The 26,865-nt window shown below is 40.1% G+C and overlaps 3 protein-coding genes across 3 annotated transcripts in view; 1 reads left to right on the top strand and 2 right to left on the bottom strand.

Moving 5' to 3' along the window:
- LOC119520940 (zinc finger protein 805) overlaps window positions 1–26,865 on the bottom strand; it is a 603,985-nt gene that overhangs the window by 462,046 nt on the left and 115,074 nt on the right. Inside the window, exon 5 of the mRNA XM_037818816.1 lies at window positions 26,765–26,780. Coding sequence (XP_037674744.1) covers window positions 26,765–26,780 — 16 coding nt within the window. The remainder of the gene's footprint in view (window positions 1–26,764; window positions 26,781–26,865) is intronic.
- Window positions 954–1,892, top strand: LOC119520970 (olfactory receptor 5-like). The gene has a single exon (XM_037818874.1). It carries the CDS (start codon window positions 954–956, stop codon window positions 1,890–1,892), a length of 939 nt encoding a protein of 312 aa, XP_037674802.1.
- On the bottom strand, window positions 21,815–22,753 carry LOC119520971 (olfactory receptor 5). Its single transcript, XM_037818875.1, has one exon. It carries the CDS (start codon window positions 22,751–22,753, stop codon window positions 21,815–21,817), a length of 939 nt encoding a protein of 312 aa, XP_037674803.1.

A 26,865-nucleotide genomic window follows, 5' to 3' on the forward strand; every position in this document is an offset into this window, starting at 1 on the left:
CAGTGAAGCTGGCATTTTTCACATGGTCCTTGAGGGAACTGAGTAAAATATCATGCAGAATTCCTGAGACCATGCCTGGATGATAGAAGGAGCGACTTAAGATACCCCTGGTCATTGCTGCATTGTTGGTCGTGGCAAAAGACTGCAAAACACTTGATTTCCAAGGTCTTATGGGCACAGGTCCTTGACTACATCTTTATCCCCTTCTTTGGCTCTTCTTGCTCACTAATCCCAGCTCAAAGGAACCCTCTTCTTATTCCTGAGGACTGCCATTTCCTGCTCATCTCACAGCATTTGCACTTGCTCTTTCTTCTGCCCACAATACTGTTCCACTGAATGGTCGGTGTTGTTAGACCCTTCTCATTCTCCCTGTCTCTATCCAACAACTACTCTCTCAGAATCCTTTTCCATGAGGGACAGAAATAACATACCCAGTCTCCCAGCCCACCATCTGCACTATGTGAAATGATGTTGGAATTTAGTTTTTGTTCAATAAAGTATATTTTCCTCTATGCCATGATGCCATGGGAATAGAAATTGTCCCATCTAGTTCCTGGTGCAGCTTATTTTTCATCACATATGTTAGGAGTCCTGTATCACAAGGGTGAAGAATAAGTGAGATAACACATGAAACTAATTTTCCATCCATTGCTTCACTTAATTTATTATAACAACATCATGGGAAGCAAATGTTATTCTTCCAAATTTGTATGGTCAATTTTTTTGTAAAAGGTTACAGACTTAGTAATAAGAGTGATTAGAGTGACAGAGATGTATGATCTTGGGTTCAGAGTTTGTCACTTGGATCTACAGTGTCTCTAAAACAGACAGTTTCCATCAGAATTTGAGCTGGCTAAATCAGTAGAATATCTAGGCATTGGGTACAACCTCCCAATTTTTACTACTGTACCACTGAAGTAACCATAATGTCAACAAATTCTGTCTCTCTGTAGATGGAGAGGACCTGGGTGTTGACCAACATGACCAGAGTCCAACAGTTTGTCTTGCTGGGTTTGTCCACAAGGCCAGAAGTAAGAGATGCCCTATTTGCCATCTTCCTCACCCTCTACCTGCTGACCGTCCTGGAGAACACGCTCATCATCTATCTCATCTGCAGTCACAGTGAGCTGCACAAACCCATGTACTTCTTCCTGGGCAACCTGAGCTGCCTGGAGATGTGCTACATGTCAGTGACCATGCCCAGCCTGCTTGTGGGGCTGTGGAATGGACCCTACCACATTTCTTTCACAGCTTGCATGACCCAACTTTTCTTTTTTATAGTCCTCATCTGCACGGAGTGCACCCTGCTGGCCTCCATGGCCTATGACCGCTACGTGGCCATCTGCCGCCCCCTCCTCTACCCACTGCTCATGCGGCCCCAGACGTGCTTGGGCTTGGCCATGGCTTCATGGCTTGGTGGGCTGGTGGTTTCGGTGGCCAAGACGACATGCATTGCCAGCCTCTCCTACTGTGGCCCCAATGTCCTTAACCAATTTTTCTGTGATATCTCCCCTCTGCTCAACCTGTCCTGCACCCACGTGGCCCTGACTGAGTTGGTGGACTTCATCTCCGCCATCGTCATCTTCTGTGGAACTCTGCTAGTGGCTTTGGCCTCCTACTTGGCCATCGGGGTGGCTGTGCTGAGGATGCCTTCAGCTGCTGCCCGGCACAAGGCCTTCTCCACCTGTGCCTCCCACCTGGTTGTCATGGGCATCTTCTACTCAGCAGCTCTCTTCATCTACTGCCACCCCAGTCGCATCAAATCCATTGACCTCAACAAGGTGTTGTCAGTCATCTACACGGTGCTCACACCCACGTGCAACCCCATCATCTACTGCCTGAGAAACAAGGAGGTCCACACAGTGCTGTGGAAATCTCTCCACCAGCCGTGATCCTGGTCTTGATAAACTGGACCTCTCCCCCACCTGATTAAAGATCTTTCATGGCCCCAAGCGCCATAAATCACCTTGAAAGGCAAATGAAAACCTGGAGGAAAATTTTCCCACCTAATATACCATGACCTCTTACCAACTATAACAAAATCTGAACTACCCAGGAGAACAATGAAGTGTTCATGAGAAAGCAAGTAATAAAGAAGAATTGTATGTGGCTCATAACCAATGAAAAAAGATGCTCAAGTTTAATAGATGATGAAGAAATTCAAATTTTAAAAACATCTCATTTTTACTCCTAGAAGACAAATATTTCCCAAATACGTCCATATGTTCCCACAAGTACATATAGATATATGTACATGAATATTCATTTTATCTTTATTTGTAATGAAAGAATTTTTTTAAAAACCTTAAATGCCAATCAATAATGGATGAAGTAGATTACATTACATAAATGCTGGGACAAATAGAGAGAGCTATAAGAAGGAAGTGGATTTGTATGTTTTGACATGGAAATACGGCTAAAATATATTTGTTAAATAAAAAAATCAAGTCAAAAACAGTTGAATTCCTCTTTTTTTAGTTTTTTGCTTGTTAAATTTGATATAAGTTCAAACTTTCAGATGACTGCAGGAATGCAAAAAACTCTCATATAACCTTTATCTAGAGTAAAAAAAGTTTGTATTTTACCCATTTGCTTTATTACTAATTCATTCATAGTCTCTTACTTTATATATATAGGACACTGTGCCCCTTTACTCATAAATATTTTAGTGTTTTTAACCTAAGAACAAGATTATTTCAAATAACCACAGTACAATTATTAATATCAAGAAATTTAATATTAATATCATACCTAATCCACACTTATTATTTAGATTTTATTGATTGTCCCCAAAATATCTTTTGTGGTTATTCTCCCAGCTCAAAGTCCCGTCCAAGATCACACATTGCATCAGTTGCCATGCCTCTTTAGTCCTACTTAATCTGGATGAGTTAGCCATATTTTGAGTCCTTGTCCTTGACATTTTGAAAGAAAACATGCCAGTTATTTTATAGAATGCCCCTCATGCTCCTTCCCTAGTTTCTGATTGTACATTTTGGTGGAATTCCACCAGAGTTATGTCTCCTCAGTCTATCATGCTAGGGGTGCAACATGGTGGTTTGGCCAGGTATCAAGGATGTGAACTTGGATCAGTTTAGGTGGAGAACAATAGGTTTCTCCATTGCATTTTACTATGTTCACCTTTGTAATAAGTAAGTAATTTATGTGGAAGATTCTTTGACACTATGTAAATACCATGTTCTTCATCAAATTTTCACTCACTAGGTTTAGAATCCATGGACGATTTTCTAATTCCATCACTCCTTTTATATTTATTATTTGGAGATCTACTGGAAGGAAGAACTTTTCCTTCTCCCTTATTCATTTGATTAATTTATATTAGTGGAGTCTTGGATTCTTATTTTTTCCAATGCATTATACTACAGTACTGTCAATATTTATTTTGAAGCTCAAAATTTCCCAGATTTGGCTGCTGGAAGCCCCTTAAATCTGGTGCCTCTGTATTTTTGATGTGTTCTCTAAGCTCATCCCTACTTTCAGGCACAATAAGATATTTCAGTCCCGTGTTGTACTCTCCCTTCCTCAGTCCTGGAAACAACCATTTCTCTCAGGAGTATTTGCTTTCATCTGTTTTTATGTAAAATTTACATACAGTAAAATCCACAAATTTTAGATGTTCAAGTCAATGAATGTGAAAAATGTGTATACCCATACTCCTGTCAATATATGGGACATTTATTTCACTCCAGAAAGTTCCCTCATATTCCTTCTCTGTCAATTTCCCTGACACAGGCCATGGGTGGTTCTGATTTTTTTCACCATAGATTAGTTCTTGTCTCTTCTAGAGTTTCATGTAAGTAGAATCCACAGTGAGGGTTCTTTTGTGTATGACTAATTTTGATCAAATAATGTCTGTGAAATTTATCCATATTGTTGTGTGTAGCAATAGTTCATCCCTTTTTATTGCAAGTAGTATTCCACTGTGTGAATTTAATACATTGGTTTATCTGTTCTCCTATAGATGAACATTTAGGTTGTTGACAATTTGGGCAATTAAGGAAAAAGCTACTATGACCATTTATGAAGAAGTGCTTTGTGGGCATATGTTTTCAATGCTGTTAGGTAAATACCTAAGAACAGAGTTATTGGGTCAAAAGATAGGTATATATTCAAAACCATAAGGATATATGAATATTTAAAATGTTTATAACTTTTATATCCTCACCAGCCATACAGAAAAGTTCTGGTTGCTCCACATCCTTGCCAACATTTTGCTCTGGATCCCAAAAAGTCATGCTTCTTCCACATGCAAAATATATCTATTCCATCACAACATCCCAAAACCTTAAGGCATTTCAGTAATAATGCTAAATACAAAGTCTCATCAAAATCGGTTAAGGGTGTGGTCTGTCCTGGAGATCAAGTCCCATCTGTGGACATGTGAAACCCAGAGAACAAGTCATCTGTTTCCAATATACAGGCATGGGATAAACATTTCCATTCCCATAGGGAGAAATTGGAAGGAAGGAAGGTGTCATGGGTCCCTACAATTCCAACACCCAGCAGGGAAATCGCCATTAGATTTCAGGGTCTGAGAGTCACCCGTGGATCCATGTTTTGTCCTCCAGGCCTAATGAGGCAGCAGCCCCGCCCCTGCCATGTTGCTTGTGCAGTGGTCACTCTCTCCCCTACAGTGGGTAAAGGCTCCACCCTCTCCAAGCGTTGGGAAGGTGGCCAGGCTCTCTGCAAACCCTGGGACACAGAACCCCACTGTCTCCGACTATTTGTGTGGCAGCCAGACCCTCCAGGAACACCAGGGCACAGGTCCCGCCCCCTCCCAACACAGGAGCAGAACTGCTCTTTTCGCACACATGGGTGGGCCTGCTCTACGGGCCCTGGAGAAATCTTCCATCCAGACCTCAGCTTCCATGGGTCTTCCCTTGAAGTCATTTTTTTCCTTCAATTTATCCCTTTTCTGTCCCCTTCAGTTCAGGTTGTCATGGTTCCACTCACACAAATTTCATACAAAACTTGTTGACTTTGCATGCGGTTCACAAGTTCCCAATCCATCAGACAAAAGGACTTTCTGCATATCTGTCCTGTGTAACTACATTTCCAATCCCAACTTCCACAGAAATTGCTGACTGATTCTAGTTCAGCTACCCCCCACATGGAGCCCTGTTCTCTGAGGGCTCACTGTCTGGAAGCTCGTCTCAGAGCACCCTATCTGGATAGACTCAGAATTTTCCAAACCATCAATTTCTGGTTGCTTTGTGCTCAGGAGATCAGGTCTCAGCTTATCTCTTTCCTCTTGCATTTTGCTAAAAAGTGCAAGGGGAACGCAGACTGCCCTTTCCATATTTAGCTTGGAAATCTCCTCAGCTAAATATCCATGTACATCACTTTCAAGTTCTGCCTTCCATCCAACATCAGAATTCAATTTCACCAATTTCTCTGCCGTTTTAGAACAAGGATCACCATTCCTCCGGTTTCCAATAACACATTCATCGTTTCCTTCTTAGGCCTCATCAGAAGAACCTTTAGTGTTCGTATTTCTACCAACAGTCTCTTCAAAGCAGTCCAGGCTTTTTCTATCAAGCTCCTCACAATTCTTCCAGCCTCTACTCATTACCCAATTCCAAAGCCATTTCCACATTTTTTTTATTTGCAATAGCAGCACCCCACTCTCCTGGTACCAAAATCTGTTTTATTTTCCTAGGTTGATTAAAGCAGATACCATGAAGCGTCTTGGCTTAAACATTGGGAATTTATTAGCTCATGGTTTTGAGGCTAAAGGAAAGCCCAAATCAAGGAATCATCAAGGCAATTCCTCCTCCCCAAGGACTGGCATTCTGGGGCTGGCTGCTGGTGATCCTTTGTCCTTAGCTTGTCACATAGCAGGGCACATGGTGCCGTCCCCTGGTCACTTCCTTCTCTTCTGGTTTCCATTGAGTTCAGCTTCACAGCTCCCTCTGTGGCTTCCTCTCTCCATGTCCACTTGTAAAGGATTGCAGTAATAGGATTAAGGCTCATCCTAGGCCACACCTTAACTGAAGTAACCTCATCAAAAGGTCCTACTTACAATGGATTCACACTCATAGAAACGGATTAAGTTTAAGAGCATGTCTTTATGGGATACATACAGCTTCAAACCACCACACAGTGTCTTAATAGTTGTCTGACCTGATCCTCTCACTTTCTTATTTCGAAGCTTCTACAGCAGTTAACAAAAGCCATCCAAATCCATAATGCTTGTAATTATGCTGCATGCAGGCATTCAGTGCCGCAGAAACTACGTAACCCAAAGCATTGCCGACCACTACTAGACCATCATCCCAATCCATCACAGGTTAGAATTTAAATCATTGTGTTGCTACTACATAGCAATGGTTATCTTCATCAAATCAGCAGTTAGCTTCTTACTACTATCTTATTAGTGAGTGATTAGGGCTATTTCTGTTACCAAAATCAGCCTGCCTGTCACTGAAAGAAGAGCCTAAGACAAAATCTGGCATGCAGTTTGCTTATCTTGAAATGTGGTGCCAGGGACTTGGAAAATGAAATAGGGAAGAAGGGTGTCCAGTACAAGGATGAATTATCAAGGTGTTTTACAAATATATTCACATGTGTGGGCAAAGATAATGTACAAGGATGTCTAGTGCAGTAGTGCTTGTAATAGCAAAAAACTGTAAAGCTAAAAAACGCTCAACCATAAAAGCCTTGTAAAATAATTATGATCCATCCTTCAGAAACTTCACTTTAGGCCATCTCTCTCCCAGACCCCTTATGGAAGGAGGCTTCTACCACCACCTTTGCAGCAGATGTCCTGACATAGTTCATGATCAAGTCTTCCAAAGTTAAAACAACTCACACTGAAGAAAAAGCTTTCTAGGGGAAAGGAAAAGGTCTTGTGCTTTTTTTCTCAATCAACAAACATTCCAAACACCTACTACGAGCCAGGCCTCTGCTTTACCCCAGAATATAGAAATAAAAACTGTTTGAGGGCTCTGAATGAGGCCACAAGTTAGTGGTGAGAGAGAAAAGTAAGTATTTATAATACAGGATGATAAGAGCTATGTTAGTGTCAGGAATAAAGTGATTTTTATACTTAAGGGAAAGAATTAACATTCATTAGGTGCCTTCTGGGTTCCATTGCTGTGCTATATCTGTATACATCTCTATGAATTAAATTTTTATATCACCTCTGAGGAGTGAATATTACCTCCATTTTACAGGTGTTAATGTCAATAGCTACCATTTACTGAACACCAGTAGGTACTAGGCACCACATTAGGTGCATTTCGTGTTTTGAATGGTTCAATGCATCACTTTCAGGTGAGCATCGTCATCACCATCTTGCAGATGGTGGCACAGAGGCTCAGTGAGGACAAGGACACACAAACTTTGAGTGCCAGTTCAGGAATTCAACTTCAGTTTCTAATACTCCAAATACCCATTTCTCCAACTTGGTTTAGAGGCCAGGCATTCAGTTGCATTTCCTGGGTGCCTGCTGAGGATAATGCCGTTTCCATCCCAGTTAATTCTGTGTGGCTGGAAAAGAAAGAATTGGGTGAAAGCTTCTCTAAGGAAGTGGAATTGAGCCTGAAGGATGAATTAGATTTCATCTGGAGTGGGCAAGAAAGACCACTGTGGACAGAGGTAGCATCATGGGCATAGCTATAGATATGTGAAAATGCACTGTTTTGGTTATGTTTTTATGCACACAGGAAAAGATATGAAAAAACACACTCCAGTATGTTAAGTGCATTAACACTGGTTTTCTCAAAAGATGGGAGCTGCAGGGGACATACTGAAGAGGTCATATAATTAGTTCAAAAATATTTTGTATCATTTACTGATTACAGCATATTGTTTCCTGTTTTACTGTTCCTGAAAAATATTGCTAAGCAAACTCAAAGTTTGTGTGTCCTTGGCCTCACTGAGCCTCTGTGCCTCCATCTGCAAAATGGTGATGACAATGCTCACCTGGAAACACTACTTTTATCTATTTTAATAAATAACCTATTTAAATGTCTATTTAAAAATTAAAGGAATAAAACTTAATTTGATAATGTTCCCTCCAAATTTGCATTGGGTGTTCCAGAAACCAATGAGAGACCTTTTTGGTGGGGAACTCAGAGACATGAAAATGAGAAGTTAGTTTGTATGTATATAGTGCTTAATATTGAATGCTTACTTAGAGAGCTAAAATATTCAGCAAGCAGAGGGGAGGGATTTTTATAATTCCCTGTATGAGCTGGAGGAATGTCCTATCTACCTGTTTGCTTCTTGCTTTATATAAAGCAGAGAGGCTCTTGTAACACTTCTGAGAGATTGAGCTTAGACATCCCTCCTATGATAACCTTCCCACACCTCCAGACTACTGAGTTAGGTTTCCCTCCTCTGCACACTGACAGTTTCCTCCTCACTTCCTATATGTTATAATTTCTGTTTCAGCACAACATCTCTCACTACCCTGGGAGCAACTTGAAAACATGAAATGTCTCATGTGGCTTTGCATTCCCACCATCTAACACAGGTCCTGTCACCTATTAGTGTGACAAAACTGCACGAGAAATTATTTGGAATCAATGTTACCTTTGAATCACATTCCCAAGACCCAGCATACTTTCAGGAAAAGTTTTCAATTCAATCCTTCCTCTAAATCCACAGAGATTAGGAGATCCCTCTAAGGTCCATCTCTTGCACTTGAGCTGATCTTCCTGCTTGCAGTGGGCTATGAGGACGGAGCTCGCTTGGAGGCTCCAAGGACACAGAGGTGGGGAAATGAAGAGGAGCAGGTGAGAGAACATTGCTCTGGACCAAAGACAACTTCTGAACCAGACAGAGGTCCTGGAATGCGCTGGCCAACTCTTCAAGTTACTGGCTTCTTCATCTCTGTCCAGGGTCTGAAGCTGAATCCCTTGTGACCCCAGGATCTTCTTCAGAAAGAAAAAACAGGACTTGTCTCACTTTAGCTGAAAGGTAAGGAAACAATTTCACTGATTTGGGGAAGAAAAAGAGAAGACTAGAGAATTCTCACTCCTGTGGGACACCTGTGGCTTGCCACATGCTGCCTGGGTGCTATGGAGACCTTGTTGCATTTAATCCCTGTGACAACTTTATGAAGGCAGGGTTATTATCTCCAGGCTGTAGTGAAGACATGGGCTGCAGAGTGTCAGAGCACTTGTCTAAGCTCACAAAACTGTCAGGGGTAGGGCCTGGGCTGCAACCAATTCTAGCCAATTCCAAAGCCCCGACCCTAACTTGATGACAATATATTTCAAACACAAGCTCAAAAATTAAATTAGTTGGTTAAGACTAGCATTAAAAAGGAAATAGAATAGAACATGAAAGAAAATATCAGAGTGCCTCAAATAAGGGTAAGGAAAAGTGTTGTTTTGCTAAACGTCTGTCTTATGTGTGTATGTGATGGTGTTTGTCTGTGTGTTATTGTGACTGTCACAATGCAAAAGGCCTTTCTTCCTCAAAGGCCGCTGTAGTATATTACACCACATCCAAATAGCCTGGTACATAAATGAGAGGTATAGTCATGTAGTGTATTTTTTAATTCCTGAAAGAAGTGTCATTACCATCTTAAGTAATAGATAATTCAGGCTTTAAAGAAGTTAAGAATCTTACTCATGATTGCAAAGCTATCAAACTGTCAAGCACTCAAGCACAAACTTCTCAGAGGCAGAAACCAAGTCAATTGTCACTGTGACTCAGGCTCTTGGTGAAATTCGGGGCAAAAAAATGTTTATTGAATAGGGCCAAAACCTAGGAATCATTCTCAAGTAGTCCAAGCCTAGGATTCAGAATATCTCATTGATACACTTATCAGTTCTTCAGCAGATGTATCAGGGACGCTTCCAGAGCCTCTGACGTTATCAGAGAAGCAAGGAAACACGAAGGAGCCCCAAAGGTTAGTCAAGGACAGGGATGTAGAGAAGTGAAAGGAAGACAGAAGAAGAGCCAGGGATAAAGTGGGCCAGAAAAGGAAGAAGTCCAGCAGGGGAGAGAAAGTCCTGGTAGCAGACTGGCAAAAATTCAAGTTCAGTACCAAGGAGAGATCCACCACCGGCAAGCCCGGGGCCGCCGCTCCCGGTCAGGACCAAGGACAGCTCCAGCAGCCAGGCGGCCGTGTTCAGACCAAGCGCGCCCTCGCCGAACACTGCAGAAATCGGCTGGAGAGGAGCTTCGCTCACAACCAGATGTGAGGCGTGTGCATACACTACTTCATTTACTATTTCAACAGCCATTTGAATTGAGGTAGGTAAAATGTTCCCCGATTCTATTTAGAAATTGTGACTCGGGAAATTGAACAAACACTGGGATTTTCAGCAGAGTTTGCCAGACTCCTAACATCATGCTTCAAAAGGATGACTGGACACAGGGCAGGTGATTTGCATTGGAGTATGAGGTCTCCTTCTCACTTTCCATGTGATCTTGGGCATCTTGAAAAGGAGAGTCAGGAACATTTAGTCATCCAGAACGTCACAAGTGTAAAATGAGATTCTAAAACACCAAGATGAAAGTTTGCACCTCAAATATGTCTGCCTCCTTGGGCTAAACTAGTTCCCTGTAATTATAAAAGAACATTAGCAATGAAGTTATTTCATGATATTTGTTTTTCCTGTTTCTTTGTTTACTTTGTCTGGAAATGTTTTTATTTATTTTTTGATAAATAAATTTTTAAAAGAAGAACATTAACAATAACAACAACTAATGATAAAGAAAATGCATTGCATTTATGTTATTCAACATTTTTTCATCTGTTACTTGAGGAGAACTATCCTAATGACCTCATCTATATTAACCTAAACCAACAGACTTAGGCTTAGACTTATCTTAGACTAAGGAATGTCACTTCCCCTTAGTTTGGGCAAGTTGAGAATTAAACATTTTTAGGGGGGAAATTTTACAGAAACTGATGAGATAGAAGGAATTAAAGCATGGGAGAAAGAATATAGTATTTGAATTCAAAATAACCCAAGAACCCATAGCTGAGTTGTGATTTTGGCCATGTTTTAAAGAGCAGGACATATACATATAAATACATGAATATGAGTAAATATTTCTGGGAATGGTTCACAAGAAACTGTAACAGTTGTTACCACTGGGGAAGGAAGCAAGGATACTGGAAGTTAGGACTAAGAAAAGTTACTTTAATATATACATATATATATAAAATTGTGAAATTAATATACAGTAATAGTGACCTCTTTTGATGAACAGACATGTGAATTTTTTATGTAAAAGCTACTTTTAAATGGTTTTTATATAAATATTGAGTGGATGCAAAATAAAATGTATAACATAGGCACAGGTATAAGAATAACAATGCGGTGAGCTCTGTGTGCCTGTCAGTTACATTAAGAGCATGATGTTATCCTCAAAGCCCCTGCTGAGTCCCCCCCCATCTTGTCCCATCCCCTTCCCCACTAAGAAACAACTACTCTCCTGATGTTTGAGCCTATTATTCTGCTTTCTTTTACCACATGCCTTTGTATTCCTAAACAAATATGTTAGTTATAAAATTTTGCATTTTGATTCATATATATATGAATATATTTTGTTAATATCTGTAGGATTCTTTTTTTGTTGTTCAACATTATATCTTTGAGATTACTTAATGATTTTAGGTGTGCTCCTGATTCATTCATTTATTTAAAGAACATTCTATTATATAAACAGGCCACAATATATTTGTTCTTTCAATTTTTTTAATTTTTTCTAGTAAAATAGTGCTACCTTGAATATCATTTATGGATATGACTTGGGCTTAGAATTCTTCAAATTTAACAGATTATGTCAAATTGTTCATGAAGTGATCATACCAGTTTATCCTTTCAGCAGCAGTGTATTAAAGTTCTCATTTCTGCAATTATTGTTAAACTTAATATTTTCAGGAATTTATATATGTATGAAATGGTATATATTTTTGCTGAAATGGTATATATTTTTGCTTTTTAATGTCTATTTCCCTGGTTTCTAATGAGATGAAGCATATTTCCACATTTTTAGTCTTTAATACCTGTTCTTTGATTAAATATCCATTCAGTCCTCTTGTACAGTTTTCTATTGAAAAAAATGGGTGAAGTTTTGCTTATTGGTTAACCTATTTGTTTATCCTACGTAGGAATCTCCTGTAACTTACATGTACTGAAAATATATTTTTCTAGCTTGTGACTTGTTTCTAAATTTTTACGGCAATTAGAATGTCTTACGATGATCAGAATATTTTAATTTTAAAGTGAACAAGTTTAAAATTCTTTTCTTTTATTGTTATCGTTTTCTAGACCTCATGTTCATAAAAATATCTCTCTATATTGTTTTATAAAATTTTAGAAATTTGCACTTCACGTGTATGTTTTTAGTTCACCTAAAATTTTTTTTGTGTGCATGCGTTGTGATAACTAATTATTCAAGAGCTGTTCACTGAAAAGTCCATCCTTTTTCCTGCTGACCTGCAGTACAAGTTATGCCATAAATCAAGTTTTTGGTATGGGAATGCTTCTGGGCAATATTCCATTCCATTAGTCTGATTGTTTATCTCTGAAACTTAATGTTCATTGGGAATGTTTAACTGGGAAGAAATCTAATTTCCTCCCCCTCCCCTTAATTTTCTGCCGTTCCACCACACTGGCTTTTATTTTCCTTGAAGGTGCCAACTCCTTCCTGACTCACTTGCTTTTCTTCTCTGGCTGGTTCTTTCTCATCAGTCAGGCACAAATTCGTACAATACTCCTTTCCTCAAGACACTTTCTCTGACTGCCCATTCTAAAATAGCCTCCTCCAGGCACTGCCAAATGCACCCATCCCATCTCGCTTTCTCCATAGCACTCATCCTCTGAAATTCTCTCAGGTCTACTTTGCCCTTGTGTTTGTATTCTCTATCTCTCACTATCTAAAATTTAAGTTCCAAAAGCCTGACAACATTGGTTTTGTTCATTGTTTGATTTCAGAAACTTGGTACATAGCAGATGCTCAATGAGTATTTGCTATTGAATACCTTTGGTAGGTAATAAGTCAGAGAAATAGGTCTAAGCAGTATATTCTCCATGTCCCGGTTGTCCAAAAGTCCAGTTAGTTCTCCAGTATTAATGCCACAAACAATGGACCGTACTCTCCTAGAATACAGCAAGATCCCTAAAAGGCCGGTGTCTTTGGCTAGGGGGTCACACAACTTGCATTTCAAATGCATGTGTCCTTGGATAAGTCATATACACCTACCGAGCCTTGGTGTCATCATCTCTAAAAAGGAGAAAATAATACTCATCTTCTAGTCTGGTTATGAGGCATAAATGAGAAAATGCGTGTCCTGGGATGGCTGCACAGTGGATTCTCAGTGAAGTACAGTCCTCCTCATTATTAGCTCAATTGCTTATGCCCAATTTCATATTTGGAATACTGTGCTCTCCTCTTTATAAGTCTTTGGGGTTGCTAAGATGTATCATTGGTCAGAGTTCAGAAAGCCACCTGTGTCCCAAGGTTCTGGGCCTCTGATTTCTTTTTTTAATTGAGATATTATTCACTTATAAAATTCACCCCTTAAAATGTGCAATTCAGTGGTGCAGGACGTTAATATAATTGTGCAACCATCACCCCTATTTAATTCCAGAGCATTTTTGTCATCCCCTTGGAATCCAAAACCCATTAGCAGTCAATCCCCATCTCTTCTTCCTCCAATCCATGGAACTGCTAATCTACTTTCTGTCTCTATAGATCTGCCTGTTCTGAATATTTCATATTAATGGAATATGTGGACTTTTAGCTTCTTTCACTGAACATAACATTTTCAAGGTTCATCCATGTTATAGCATGTATCAACACTTCATTCCTTTTCATAACTGAATAATATTCCATTGTGTGGATATACAGTTTTTATCGATTTTAACATTTTTCACCCATTCATCAATTGATGACTATTTGGCTTGTTTCTACTTTGGAGCTATTATGAATAATGCTGTGATGAACATTTATGTACAATTTTTTGTGTAGACATTTGTCCTTAATTCTCTTAGGTATATACTTGGGAGTAGAATTTCTGGGTCATGTGACAACTATGCTTCAATATTTTTGAGGAACTTTTTTCTCCAAAGCAACTTCACCATTTTCTAATCCCACCAGAAATATATGAGGGTTAAAATTTCTTCACATCCTCATAAACACTTACTATTGTCAGTCTTTTGATCATAGCTATGAGTGTAAAGTGATATCTCATTGTGGTTTTGTTGTATTTCCCTAATGAATAATGATGTTGAGCATCTTTTATATGATTTTGGCCACTTGCATATGTTCTTTGGATGAATGTCTATTCGTATCTTTTCCCTTTTTAAAATTGGATTATTTGCCCTTTTATAGTTGAGCTGTAAGTGTGCTTTATATATTTTGGGTATTAGCCTCATGCCCAGACTTCTTAAGAGCCTATAAGCCCTAAACTTTCTATGAATTTCTTGGTTTTTAGACCCACTTGAAGGACTTTCCTTCCACCAAAATTCCATTCCTCTTAGACAAATATTACATACCTATACGAAGTAGGAAGACCATAGATTTTTCAAATAAGACCGGTATTGCAAAATATTCTCAGTGTCACCACTTAATGACTCAATCTCTTTGGATAAGTTACTTAATGCCTGTGAACTTCAGGACAGTCACATGTACAATGAGAAAAACAGTGCTTAGTTTTACAGAGTGGTGAAAATTAATTGACTTTCATGTGTTTAAAAGAACCAACACAATGAAGGGGCATAGAGATGATACCTCACATATGTAGTGTCTTTCTTGAAAAAAAGACAAAAAAAAAACAAGGCATGTTGCCTTTCTGTGAGGAGACATCTTTAGAAATACTCAGAGAGGAAGTTGCTCATTCATATTTTTGGCATAAAATCATTGCTGCTGGCATTTTCCTCTAAGACACAGTGGCAAATTTTCTCCAGAAACGCAACCAAATTAAGAAGGGTATACTTCTCAGAATAAGGGAATTGTGAGCATTCCTTTATTTAAAATACTGCAAATTTTAAATAATACTGGGAATTTTTTAAAAAAAAAGAAAAAAAAGGAAAAAGAAGGACAGAAAGAAATCTCATTTAGAAAAGATCACTTTAGGTAATTAAAAATAACAAAAACAGCAAATAAGACCTCACTATACAAAACACTTTCTCATCTACTTCTATGTTCAGTATTTACTAGGACCAAGGACATCAGGGGGTACATATAATCCCCATTTTACAGATGAGCTAGCCGAGGCTCACAAAGATTGAGTGGCTTGCCTAAGTAAGATTTAGTAAGCCCAGTGAGTTTTCTGTTTCCAAATTTACAATTTTCCAGTTGTTCCCCACAAATCCTCTCAACAATAGTCAACTAACAGCAAAGTTACATTTGCTTTAGGGGCCCTAACCATGTACACTCTCCCTCTTTTCACCACTGGATGTCTCTAAAAACTATTCCTTTCTTCACTAGATGGAGAGGTCTCTGGAATTGGCCAACATGTCCAGAATCCAGGAGTTGATTCTGCTGGGACTGTCTGCAAGTCAAAGCGTAAAGGACGGGCTATTTGTCATTTTCCTGACCCTCTACCTGCTGACCCTCCTGGAGAACATGCTCATCATCTACCTCATCTGCAGCCACAGTGAGCTCTGCAAGCCCATGTACTTCTTCCTGGGCAACCTGAGCTGCCTGGAGATGTGCTACGTGTCAGTGACCACGCCCAGCCTGCTCGTGGGGCTGAGGGCCAATCCTTGCCGTGTGTCCTTCACAGCCTGCATAATCCAGCTCTTTTTATTCATATCCCTCATTGGTACCAAGTGCACCCTGCTGGCCTCCATGGCCTATGACCGCTACGTGGCCATCTGTCGCCCACTCCACTACCCGCTGCTCATGCGGCCCCAGGTCTGCCTGGGCTTGTCCTTGTCCTCATGGCTTGGTGGGCTGCTGGTCTCGGCGATCAAGACGACATGCATTGCCAGCCTCTCCTACTGCGGCCCCAACATCCTCAACCACTTCTTCTGCGATGTCTCCCCTCTGCTCAACCTGTCCTGCACCCACGTGTCCCTGACGGAGCTGGTGGACTTTCTCTCCGCCATCGTCATCTTCTGTGGGTCATTACTAGTCGCTCTGGCCTCGTACGTGGCCATCGGCAGGGCTGTGCTCCGCATGCCCTCGACGGCCACCCGCTGCAAAGCCTTCTCCACCTGCACCTCCCACCTGGTTGTGATGGGCATCTTCTACTCGGTGGTCCTCTTCATCTATTCCCGCCCCAGCCGCATCGAATCCACGGACCTCAACAAGGTGTTGTCGGTCATCTACACGGTGCTCACGCCCATGTGCAGCCCCATCATCTACTGCCTGAGGAACAAGGAGGTCCACACGGTGCTGCGGAAATCTCTCCACGGGCGCTAAGCCTTCCCGGGGACAACTGACAATTCCTCCTTTTAATTTTACAACATTCATGGCCAAGAACATATACATGAATTTCAAAGGCAAACAGAAATTTGGAGGAAGATATTTGCAACATAATATATAAAGACTTTCTAAAACAAATGATAAAAGTATGAATACTTCATGAGAAGAACAAAAGGAAAATAGTCATGAGCAGGATGGTTATTGAAGAAGAAATGTAAACTGGCTGGTAACTTACAACATGATGTACAACCTTTCTATTAACCTAAGAATTACAAACTTAAAGAGAAGATAGCAGTTTCCCCCTGTACACTGAAAAATATTTTAAATGCATAATACATACATATACAGGAATGTTTTTGTAATATTGTAAATTATGGGGTGTTTCGGTTTGCCCGTGCTGCTGGAATGCAAACCACCAAAAATGGAAACACATTCAAACTGGCACATGGAGTAAACATTATTTTACAGGAAATATCTGAAAAAACCTGAATGTCTACCAATGGGGATTATTTAAATATATTATGTTATATCCACACTGTGAAATAACATGCAGCTGTTAAAGGGATTAACCGGACTTGTAGGTATTGACACAGAGAGATGGCCTAGGTATGTTGTTGAGTCAAAAATAAAAAATCAGTATATGAATATGTCAAAATTTTTGTAAAACAGTAACAATAATGATTTCAATACTTATTTATGTTAATATATATGTAGAAAAGAATCTGAAAGAATATCAAATAGTTATTAGTTGTTATGTTTAAGGATGGAATTCAGGAGACACTTATTTTCTATTTTATATCTTTTAATATTTTGCAATAAGTCTACATTACTTTTATAACTGGAGAAATAAATACTATAATAGAAAAAAGAAATTTAAATCATGACCCTGGCAGATTTTTAAATTTTAAGTAATAAGAACTCATGCTGAAAATTTCTCAAAGGATATGAACATGTTCTGGTGTTTGCAAATTGGTACATTTTAGAAAGTCAGTTTGTTAACAAACACAAAATCCTCGAAAATCTGAATACCCTTACACTCATCAATTCCATTTTGGGAATTCATCCTGAAGAAAAGTATTAAAGATATGAGCAAAAATTGAGTTATGAAGATACACATTCAGAAATATTTCCACAAAGGAAAATTAATGCTTCAACAACAACAACAAAAAAAAAAAGTAATAGAAATGGTCAATAAACCTATGGAATGATTTTCATCCTGTACAACCACAAAATAAATGGATATCAAAGTAATAAGACAGGTTTACACATGTAAAATTGAAAAAAAAAACATAATAAAACATTTGAGAAACCCCAGTGTTGGCGTGGATGTGGGGACAAAAGTCATGATAATGCAGATTGGGACATTATTTTTACAAAGCAATTTCCCTAACAGTTTAAAATTGGTAAAATTTAAATTTACCAATATCCATCAAAATTTAAGTTTACATACACTTTAACAAAATAAATTACAATATTTTCTTCAAGCTATAGGTATCACAGTATCTTCTCCTGCTCTCCACCAAGGCTGCCTTCTGTCTACCTTAGCAGCACATTACATGACTGTGGTTCCCGGGCCTTGGGGAGGGGGAGAGGCCATGAGATTGGCTCTGGCCAATGAGTCATGGTGTCACTTCCCGCTGAAGCATTTAATTCCTGGTGTGAGACACCCCAGATCGCTCTCTTTCTTTTGCACAGAGACTGGCAAAGTTCAAAATGGTGGCTACTGCCCCCTCCTGGACCCTTGCCCATGGTTAGCAGAGACCCCTGCCTACCTGCAGTGCACATGGGGTACCAGAAACTGGCCAACAATTTATTGAATTGAGCCACCGAGGTGCCAGGGTATTGTCATAGCATCATCTAGTCTTCCCAAGAAAATGCCAAAATATTCAGACATGTGGGCAAAGATAACTAAATAAGGTGTTTATGCTACCATTACATATAATAACAATGAACTAAAAATAACCTAAATATTTATGTAAAGAGAAGTGGGTAAATCAGTTATGGAGCACTACGTGCAGTCTTTAAAAAGACCATGACAGTTCCTTCTGTCCCTGACTTGCAGGTATATTGCTAATGATGGAAGCAGGATGCCAGACACTATGATCTGGTAAAAGGGACTGTTTGAGTGTAGAAAAAAAAGCATGTAATATCAAGTAATACAACTTCTTCCTTCTCCTGAGAAATACACAAAACTCTTTGTAAATTTCATCTCGGGTAAACTTTGCAACAATGTTGTGAGGGAGGTACTGTCCTTACCTCCATTTGGAGCGGAGGAAGCTGAGTTTCAGGAGGTGCAACACAAGTAGCAACTCTAAAGCAATAACTTATTCTGTGTCCACTTGACTTTAACTTCCTACTGCTCCTGGACGCCTGCAGAACTAAGCCCACTTGGCCAGGAACGGACACCTGCTCTCTGCCCCCATGTCCCTCATAAAAATACCTGGCAGCATTCTAAGATAAGAATTATCTTCACATCAACCTTATGATGCAATTTCTGTTATTTTACTCATTTTATCAATGTGGCAATGAAGTGAGGTCACTGAGGTGACACAGCCAATAGGTAGTAGGGACAGGATTTAATTATCTCCGGCTAACCTCCCCCTTCCCCAGTGCCAGGCCTCCAGTCTGGTGAGAGTCCGCCTGGAGCCCAGTCTGCCAACATGCCCCCAACAATTCTCATAGCCCCTCTTTCCTCAGAGACTATTTGCTACTCCCCTTCCCTTCAGAGCTCCAGCCAGGTGGGCCTGGGTGGCTTCTGGCCAGCGTCCGTTGCCCACAGTTCTCAATCCCCAGGGCTGCCGTTGTCTGCTGCTCCTTCCAAGCCCTGCATCAATCACCGTGGTTGGCGGTGGGGTGTGAGGGTGGAACGCTCTTGTTTGCCAGGCCCGTATCTCACACTTACTCAGGAACAGGAGTGATCAGTTCACCCAAGACATAAGACTGAGGGCAGAGGAGGTTTCTCCTGGGGTGTGTGGAGTCAACAAAACATTAGCTGTCTGCTCAGTTATGATTCCTTGAGCAGAATGGGCCATAAGATGGGAAGGTGGAAGGATGAAGGAGGCCGTGACCCAAACTTTCCCAACGTTTTCGGAAATGTTTTGTCATCTGAAGGGCAGAAGGAGGCTATGCATGAGGCAGAAAGGAGTCAGTGGAAAGTGGGCGGTGATGGCTACAATTATGGTGGCTATTTACAGCCAAGTGCAGCCCAACTGGACATGCAGGACTAAGACAGTGGTCATGCAGGGGAAGGGGGGTGACTGCAGTCAGGGAAGCATCAGGGAAACACGAGATTTGGAGCCAGACCTGAGTTCAAATCCAGACATTAGGAAGGTGGCTTAGCCTCTTTAGTCTCAGATCCCTCATATTCCCAGTGGGGATAAAAGTCTCCTTTACAGGGCTCTTGGGAGAAGTAGACCTCATATGTGTAAATGGCCATCACAGAGCCTGGCATATATTTGATGAAGAGAGCTAGTACAGCAGAGCAGTTGTGTTCTGAACTCAGGATGCCGGGATTTGCATTCTAGATCTACCTCTTACTGGCAAAGTTATTTGGGCAAGTTGTCCAAGATCTCTGGGCCATATTTTATGATGTTAATTGAAAATCCTTCCCTGTACACACATAGACACACATTGCATTTTAAAAATTGAAATAGAATTATACCACACACGCAATTTTATAACATGACTTCGCAACGTATAATTTACATCTTTCATGGCAACAAATATACTTGCAAAACATTATTTTTCATGACACCTTATGATTCCAACGTGCTACAGTTTATTTAACCAACCCACTATTGCCAAATAATTTCCATTATAAACCACACTGCTGTGAACATCCTCACAGATACAATGTTGCAAGCATCCTAAATTATTTTCTTGGCATAAATTCCTTATGGTGGTATGCTGAGCCAAAAACCATACACATTGAGGTTTTTGATGCACATTACCAAATTACCCTCCAGAAACATTGTACTAATTTCAATTAATAACTTTTTATTATTACTTAAACTTACAAAAAATGTTCTCACTGCCCTTGAATCTTTCTGTGTGTCTATGTATGCATCCTCAAAAAATATCTATGCAAACACATGTAGGCATATGTAAAATTTTTGTTTTTTAAAAATAGGATATTATTATACACATTACTGCAAATTTTGCCTTTTTTGCTAAAAAATATATTCATGCCTTCAGGCCAATACATAGAAGAATAACTAATTGTTCTTAATAGCTTCATAAAACTTTACAATATGGAGGCACCATAATTTATTCAATCATTATCCAATTTTGAATATTCATATTCTTTCCAGTTTGCATTCAGAACAAGGTTACAGTAAACAACCTTATACATGTATTTTTACAGACCAGCGCTTTAATTTCTTTATGAGAAATTTGCAAAAGTGGAGATGCTGGGTCAAAGGGTAAACATAATTAAAGTTTTAATAGATGCTAGCAGGTTGCTCTCCAGGAAAGATTATTATTATTATTATTATTATTTCAAATAAGTGGTGCCCCCACCAGCAATATATGAGAGTACTTACTTTCCTTCAGCCTTATTAGTTTCATGTATTAACCATTATTTAAAACTTTCCTGACATGATGCCGGGATGGTATAATTTGTTGTAATTAGCATTTTTATTGTGTACCAGTGAGGTTTTTTATGCTCATTGATCATTTACATTGTTCCACCTATGAACTGCCTGTTTACAACTGCCCCCAATCTTATTTAATCTTTATATATATTCTTAATATATAATACATATTTATATATAATTCTATAATTAATATTATATATATTTTTAAGGCAATATTTTGACCACTTTGGAAAACAGTTCAGCAGTTCTTCAAAAGTTGAATATAGTTACCATTATGACCCAGCAATTCTGCTCCTCCTAAGTATATACCCAAGAGAAGTGAAAACCAACAATCACACAAAAACTTGGATACAAATGTTCAACAACAGTGTTACTCACAATAGCCAAAAAGTGGAAATTACCCTAAATCCCATCAACTGATGAATAAATATAATGTAGTATGTACACAGCAGGGAATATCGTTGAGCGATAATAAGGAATGAAGTACTAATACATGTTACTAGACGGCATGAAACTTAAAAGCACATTAAGTGAAAGAAGCCAGTCACAAAATGCCACATACTGTATGATTCCATTTGCATGAGCAGCTAAAACAAGCAGACGTTTCCAGGGGCTGACGGTGTGGAGGGAATGAGGAGTGACTGCTAATGAGTATAGAGTTTCCTTGGGGGGTGATGAAAATGTTTCAGAATTCGATGGTGATGGTTGTAAAACCTTGTGAATGTACTAAAACCCACTGAATTGTACAGTTTAAAAGGTGAAATTTATGGAAAGCGAATTCTATCTCAATAAAAAACAGTAAAGTATTGATAACTTGAGGGCTGTCCCATGCCTCAGTCATCTGGTCAACCTCAGGACCCATGCAAGGTTCTACCAAGAGCTGCCTGGACCTCCTTGTTCCTCAGGCAGTAGATGATGGGGTTGCACATGGGTGTAACCACCGTGTAGATGACCGACAATACCTTGTTGAGGTCCATGGCTTCGATGCGGCTGGGACGAGCATAGATGAAGAGAGTGGCTGAGTAGAAGATGCCCACAACAACCACGTGGGAGGTGCAGGTGGAGAAGGCCTTGCGGCGGGCAGCTGCTGAGGGCATGTGGAGCACAGCCCTGCCGATGGCCACGTATGAGGCCATGGCTACAAGCAGGGAGCCCCAGAGGATGACGATGGCAGAGACGAAGTCCACCAGCTCCGTCAGGGACACGTGGGTGCAGGATAGGTTGAGCAGAGGGGAGACATCACAAAAGAAGTGGTTGAGGACGTTGGGGCCACAGTAGGAGAGGCTAGCAATGCAAGCTGTTTTTATCACTGAGACCAGCAGCCCACCAAGCCATGAGGACAAGGACAAGCCCAGGCAGACTTGGGGCCGCATGAGCAGCGGGTAGTGGAGGGGGCTGCAGATGGCCACGTAGCGGTCATAGGCCATGGAGGCCAGCAGGGTGCACTCTGTGCAGATGAGGGAGATGAAGAAGAAAAGTTGGGTCATGCAAGCTGTGAAGGGCACATGGCAGGGTCCAGTCCACAGCCCCACAAGCAGGCTGGGCATGGTCACTGACACGTAGCACATCTCCAGGCAGCTCAGGTTGCCCAGGAAGAAGTACATGGGCTTGTGGAGCTCACTGTGGCTGCAGATGAGGTAGATGATGAGCGTGTTCTCCAGGAGGGTCAGCAGGTAGAGGGTCAGGAAGACAGAAAACAGGGCATCTCTTATGCCCATCCTAGTGGACAAACCGAGCAGGACAAACTCCTGGACTCTGGTCATATTGCCCAACTCTACAGACCTCTCCATCTAAGAATGAAATATATTTGCAAATTATTTTGTAAATCTATCTCTCTACATTTTGCCTCACCATAGGGTCAAGTTGTTATCTCACTGGGTATACAAAATAATCTCTAGTGTCCCAGCTTCCATTCTTGCCTTCTACCATCCTTCTTGCAAAGAAGTTAGAAGGCTCTTTCAAAATCATACATCATACTGGGTCCCTCACCTGATTAAAACTCTTCACCAGTTCCCTATTACCCTCAAACAGCAAGTTACTTCAAGGCCCTGAATGTTGAGATGCCTGATGTTTCATATTTAACTCATTTTATGCTTCCTCCTGTCCCATCCACTGAAGCCCCGTGGGTGCCCCATCACTTCTTCAAATGCACCAAGATCCTTCAAGCCTTAGAGAACTCCAACATAAGCTTCCTTCTATCTGGAACACCCTTTTTCCCATTCTTTTTTTCCCCATTTCTGGCTTTTTGGCATCCTTAGCAACAGTTTTGATATGTTGTCCTCACATAATCCTGCCTTGAAAATTCTATATCAAACTCATCCCCACCCTGTATCATTATTCTCTATCCTTGTATCCCATCATTTCTTTTCCAATCAATTATTATTTTAAATTATGTGTCTGTTTGTTCACTTGTTCATTTTCTCCCCAGTTGTACTGTAAGCCTCCTGAGGGCAGGGACTATGTCTGTCTTACTCATCACTGCATCCTCAGTATCTAGCAAAGAAGAACATCACCAGGCACATTATAGGTAGCAATACATGCGTAATCAATGCACAGTGGATCAGAGACGGATTTCCAGCTTCGCACCTTCCAGTAGGTACAGCAGCAAATGACTTCAGGAGTGTGGCCGGGAGCCTTAGGGTGACCCTTCTATTCAACCGCTGATGATTGTTGACTTTGGTAGAGTCAGCGAACTGTGGTTGGAAGAACATTCACCTTGGAGTAAAAAACCTGCCTTGTCTGTTTATTAATCCCTGAACTGTCACCTGATTTACATAAGCCTCCGCTTTTTCCCTCTGTAAAATGGGAAGAATGATATCAGCTCCTGTGACGTGTTGTAGAGATTACAAAGAAAATTAAAGGGAAAGTTTTATACAAATGAGTACTACTTTTGATAAAATTGGATCTGTCTCTTTTTTAGGTTTAAATTTTTTAAAATTCTGCACTGAACTTCAGTGGTTCTCCTGGGCATCTTGGAGTAAGAACAATCCTCATCTCACTTATTATAAGCACAATTTCCCAAATGATTTGATGGAATTTATAGGAGAATTTGTTGACATTTGTTAGAGACAAGAATGAGTTATGGTAGTTTTCTAGGAAAATCAATGGAAGTTTGATCCCTGATTTATTCTAGAGAGCGTTCTCTCTTTTCCCCTCCAAAGGAAAAAGGGTAGAGTTTACATTTATTGCACATTTCTGTGTTCCTGCCACCACTGTGCAAAAGGTTTCATTCATTTCTCAATCTCCTGCAGAGTAGGTGTTATTTCCTTATGTTAAGATGAGGAAGCTGTGGGTCTCAGAGGCTACAGTTAGGAATGGAGGACACTGAAATTATTCAAATCAGTTCTATCCGATTTTACTACACAAAAGTGCCTTGCATTAGAGTGCATTGTTTATGAAAGGAGTCACATGTAACTTTGGAATGAATGGAGATTCCTCAAATTTCATCTCTCAGATTTTGGTCTAAGGGCCTGTGGCATCAGTATCACCTGGGACTTGTTAGAAATGTGAAATCTAATCCATCCCATGACCAACTAACTCAGAATCTGCATTCTAACAAAACAAATTGGTGATATTTATGCACATTAGAGTTTGAGGAATACTAATCTAAAAGACAGGGAAAGTAATCCTTGGCAAAGTCAGTAAAATCCCTAGACTCTGACCAATAATATATCTTAGCAATCCTATGAAAATTAGAGCTTATTTCAAATATGATATTGGCTGATGTATACTTGCACATGTAAGACCAATGTAGTATTGAAAACGGATTAATTTAGCATATTCTATGTACCAGGCATTTTATGCAATTCCCTCATTTAAGCCTTAAAACAACCTTGAAAGATAAAATTATATTTCCCTATTCTATGCACCTCACATTTTAATTGTTATAACTTTAAATTATTTTAAAAATGCCAAAGTTCTTTTCTTAATCAAATTTATATGTATATGTCATGAAAAATTTGTGTGAAAATGAAGGGAGATTATATGATATATATATATATCTTGATATACAATATGTTTCTATATAAATGTACGTATGTATATACATGATATCCCCTCATTTTCACACAAATTTTGCACACTATACATATTGTTGTCCACCTTGCACATTTTTACTTAACAAATAATCTTGTAACCTCTTGTGACTATTATTCTCTTGCCAATTCTCTTCAATCCTACTGCTTTACGTGAAAGATAAGGTCCCAAATTGGTACTAGTTTGGCTTTAACTTCTCTCTAACATTTGCTGAACTTCCCTTTTAACAAACCAGGAGCAGTTTCCAGGCTTTTCAGCAGTTGGGGATGGAAAGTGAGAACATACTGCCATTGTTTTTTGTTTTTTTTTTTTTTAATTGGACTTTGCTTTTATGGTCACCTTCTATTTATGGCAAGTGGTACTGTTTTTTTCTTTTCAGGAAATGTATACAGTTTCAATTTAAAATAACTACATTTTAGCGAGACAAGTAAGTTGGCTTGAGAAAAATGTTAAACAACAGGGCAGATGGCACAGGGGTATAGCAAAATTTTGGAAAATGGTATTTGAATGTTTGGAATTTAAGAAATACTGAATCAGTGTCCTTAATCTTACAGATGTGAACTGAGACCCCATGGTTGTCCTTAGAGCTACAGAGAGGTCTGTCTTGAGCCTATGTTTAACAGAAGTCCGTTTCCTTCAGCACAAGAGCGAGGTGGAGCTGTCCCGGGTACTGAAACAAGTAGCTCTTTTTGGCCCCGAGAACGTTGGTGTCCAGGATTCTGCCCTTAGTCTGTTTTAGCCTCATCTCTGTCATAAAATCTTCCTGGGTGCAGCCTATCTGCTACCTCTACCCCTGCCTCCAACCACACATAATGTGATTGATGAATATTCTAATACTAGCCTCTCTTCTGCCTTTTACGGGGATGCTCTTTGTAACAAAACAGACACAGCTCTGCATCCTGGACATGCCACTTCCTCCCTAAGGGTCTTTGGAGTAAATCACTTAAGCTCTCTGAGCCCCAGTTGGATCACAAATAAATTCCTGGATTCCGAGTGCCAAAGGCTCATGATAATAATAATTCCAATTTTTTCAGCATTTACCAAGTGCAAGTGCTGTGTCAAGTGCTTTCAAATCATATTTTATCCCCATCACAACAATACTGAGAGGTCAGTATCAATGCTTCCATTTTACAGATGTAGAAACTAAGTACCAAAGAGTCAGACAGCTTCCCCCAAAGGCTCTTAGGAGTAATTAGTTGAACACAGATTCAACCTTTCCGGGTCTGGCTGGCTCCACAGCCTACGCTACTTACAGATAGTTGGTGGAACTGTCCCTGGTCCTGAAGCAAGCACTGCTCAGCTGCCCCAAGAATGGCTGCTGCCCCGGGAGCTGTCCTTGATACTAGACATGACCCTCACCAAGCAGCTTCAGCTCTGGGCAGTGGAGTTGCTCTTGGTTCTAAAGAAGAATCCCTCAATTGCCCTTTTGCATTGGTCTTTCTCTCTCCTCACTGTAGTTCCCTCTGCCGTGATCTACTTCCTCCCAGCTTTTGCCTCTATTCGTAGTTCTTCTTCTCTTTGTCCCTGGTCCAGACTTAAATTTGCCTTGAATTCTCCTATGACTCAAACTTCACATTGGTCACTTCAGATTCCAAAACATGTGTTTGCTTATTCCACAGAAGAACCAATATATTTCACTTCAAAAGTGACTTTGGTTCAGCCCAGAATAAGAGTACTAAAGGATTATTTAGAATTTTTGTTTCATCCATAAACATTTACCAAGCATCAGCAATGTGTTGCACACTGAGCAAGACTTGGGTCTTCACCAGAAGAGTTTGCCACCTCCTGTTTTTTTGTTGAGTAAACGTGGATAAGTCACTTAAACTCTCAGGGGCTCATTTGCCTTTTCTGAAAATAAAGGGAAATA

The sequence above is a fragment of the Choloepus didactylus genome, chromosome 27 (assembly GCF_015220235.1).
Source record: "Choloepus didactylus isolate mChoDid1 chromosome 27, mChoDid1.pri, whole genome shotgun sequence".
NCBI classification, from domain to species: Eukaryota; Metazoa; Chordata; class Mammalia; order Pilosa; family Megalonychidae; genus Choloepus; species Choloepus didactylus.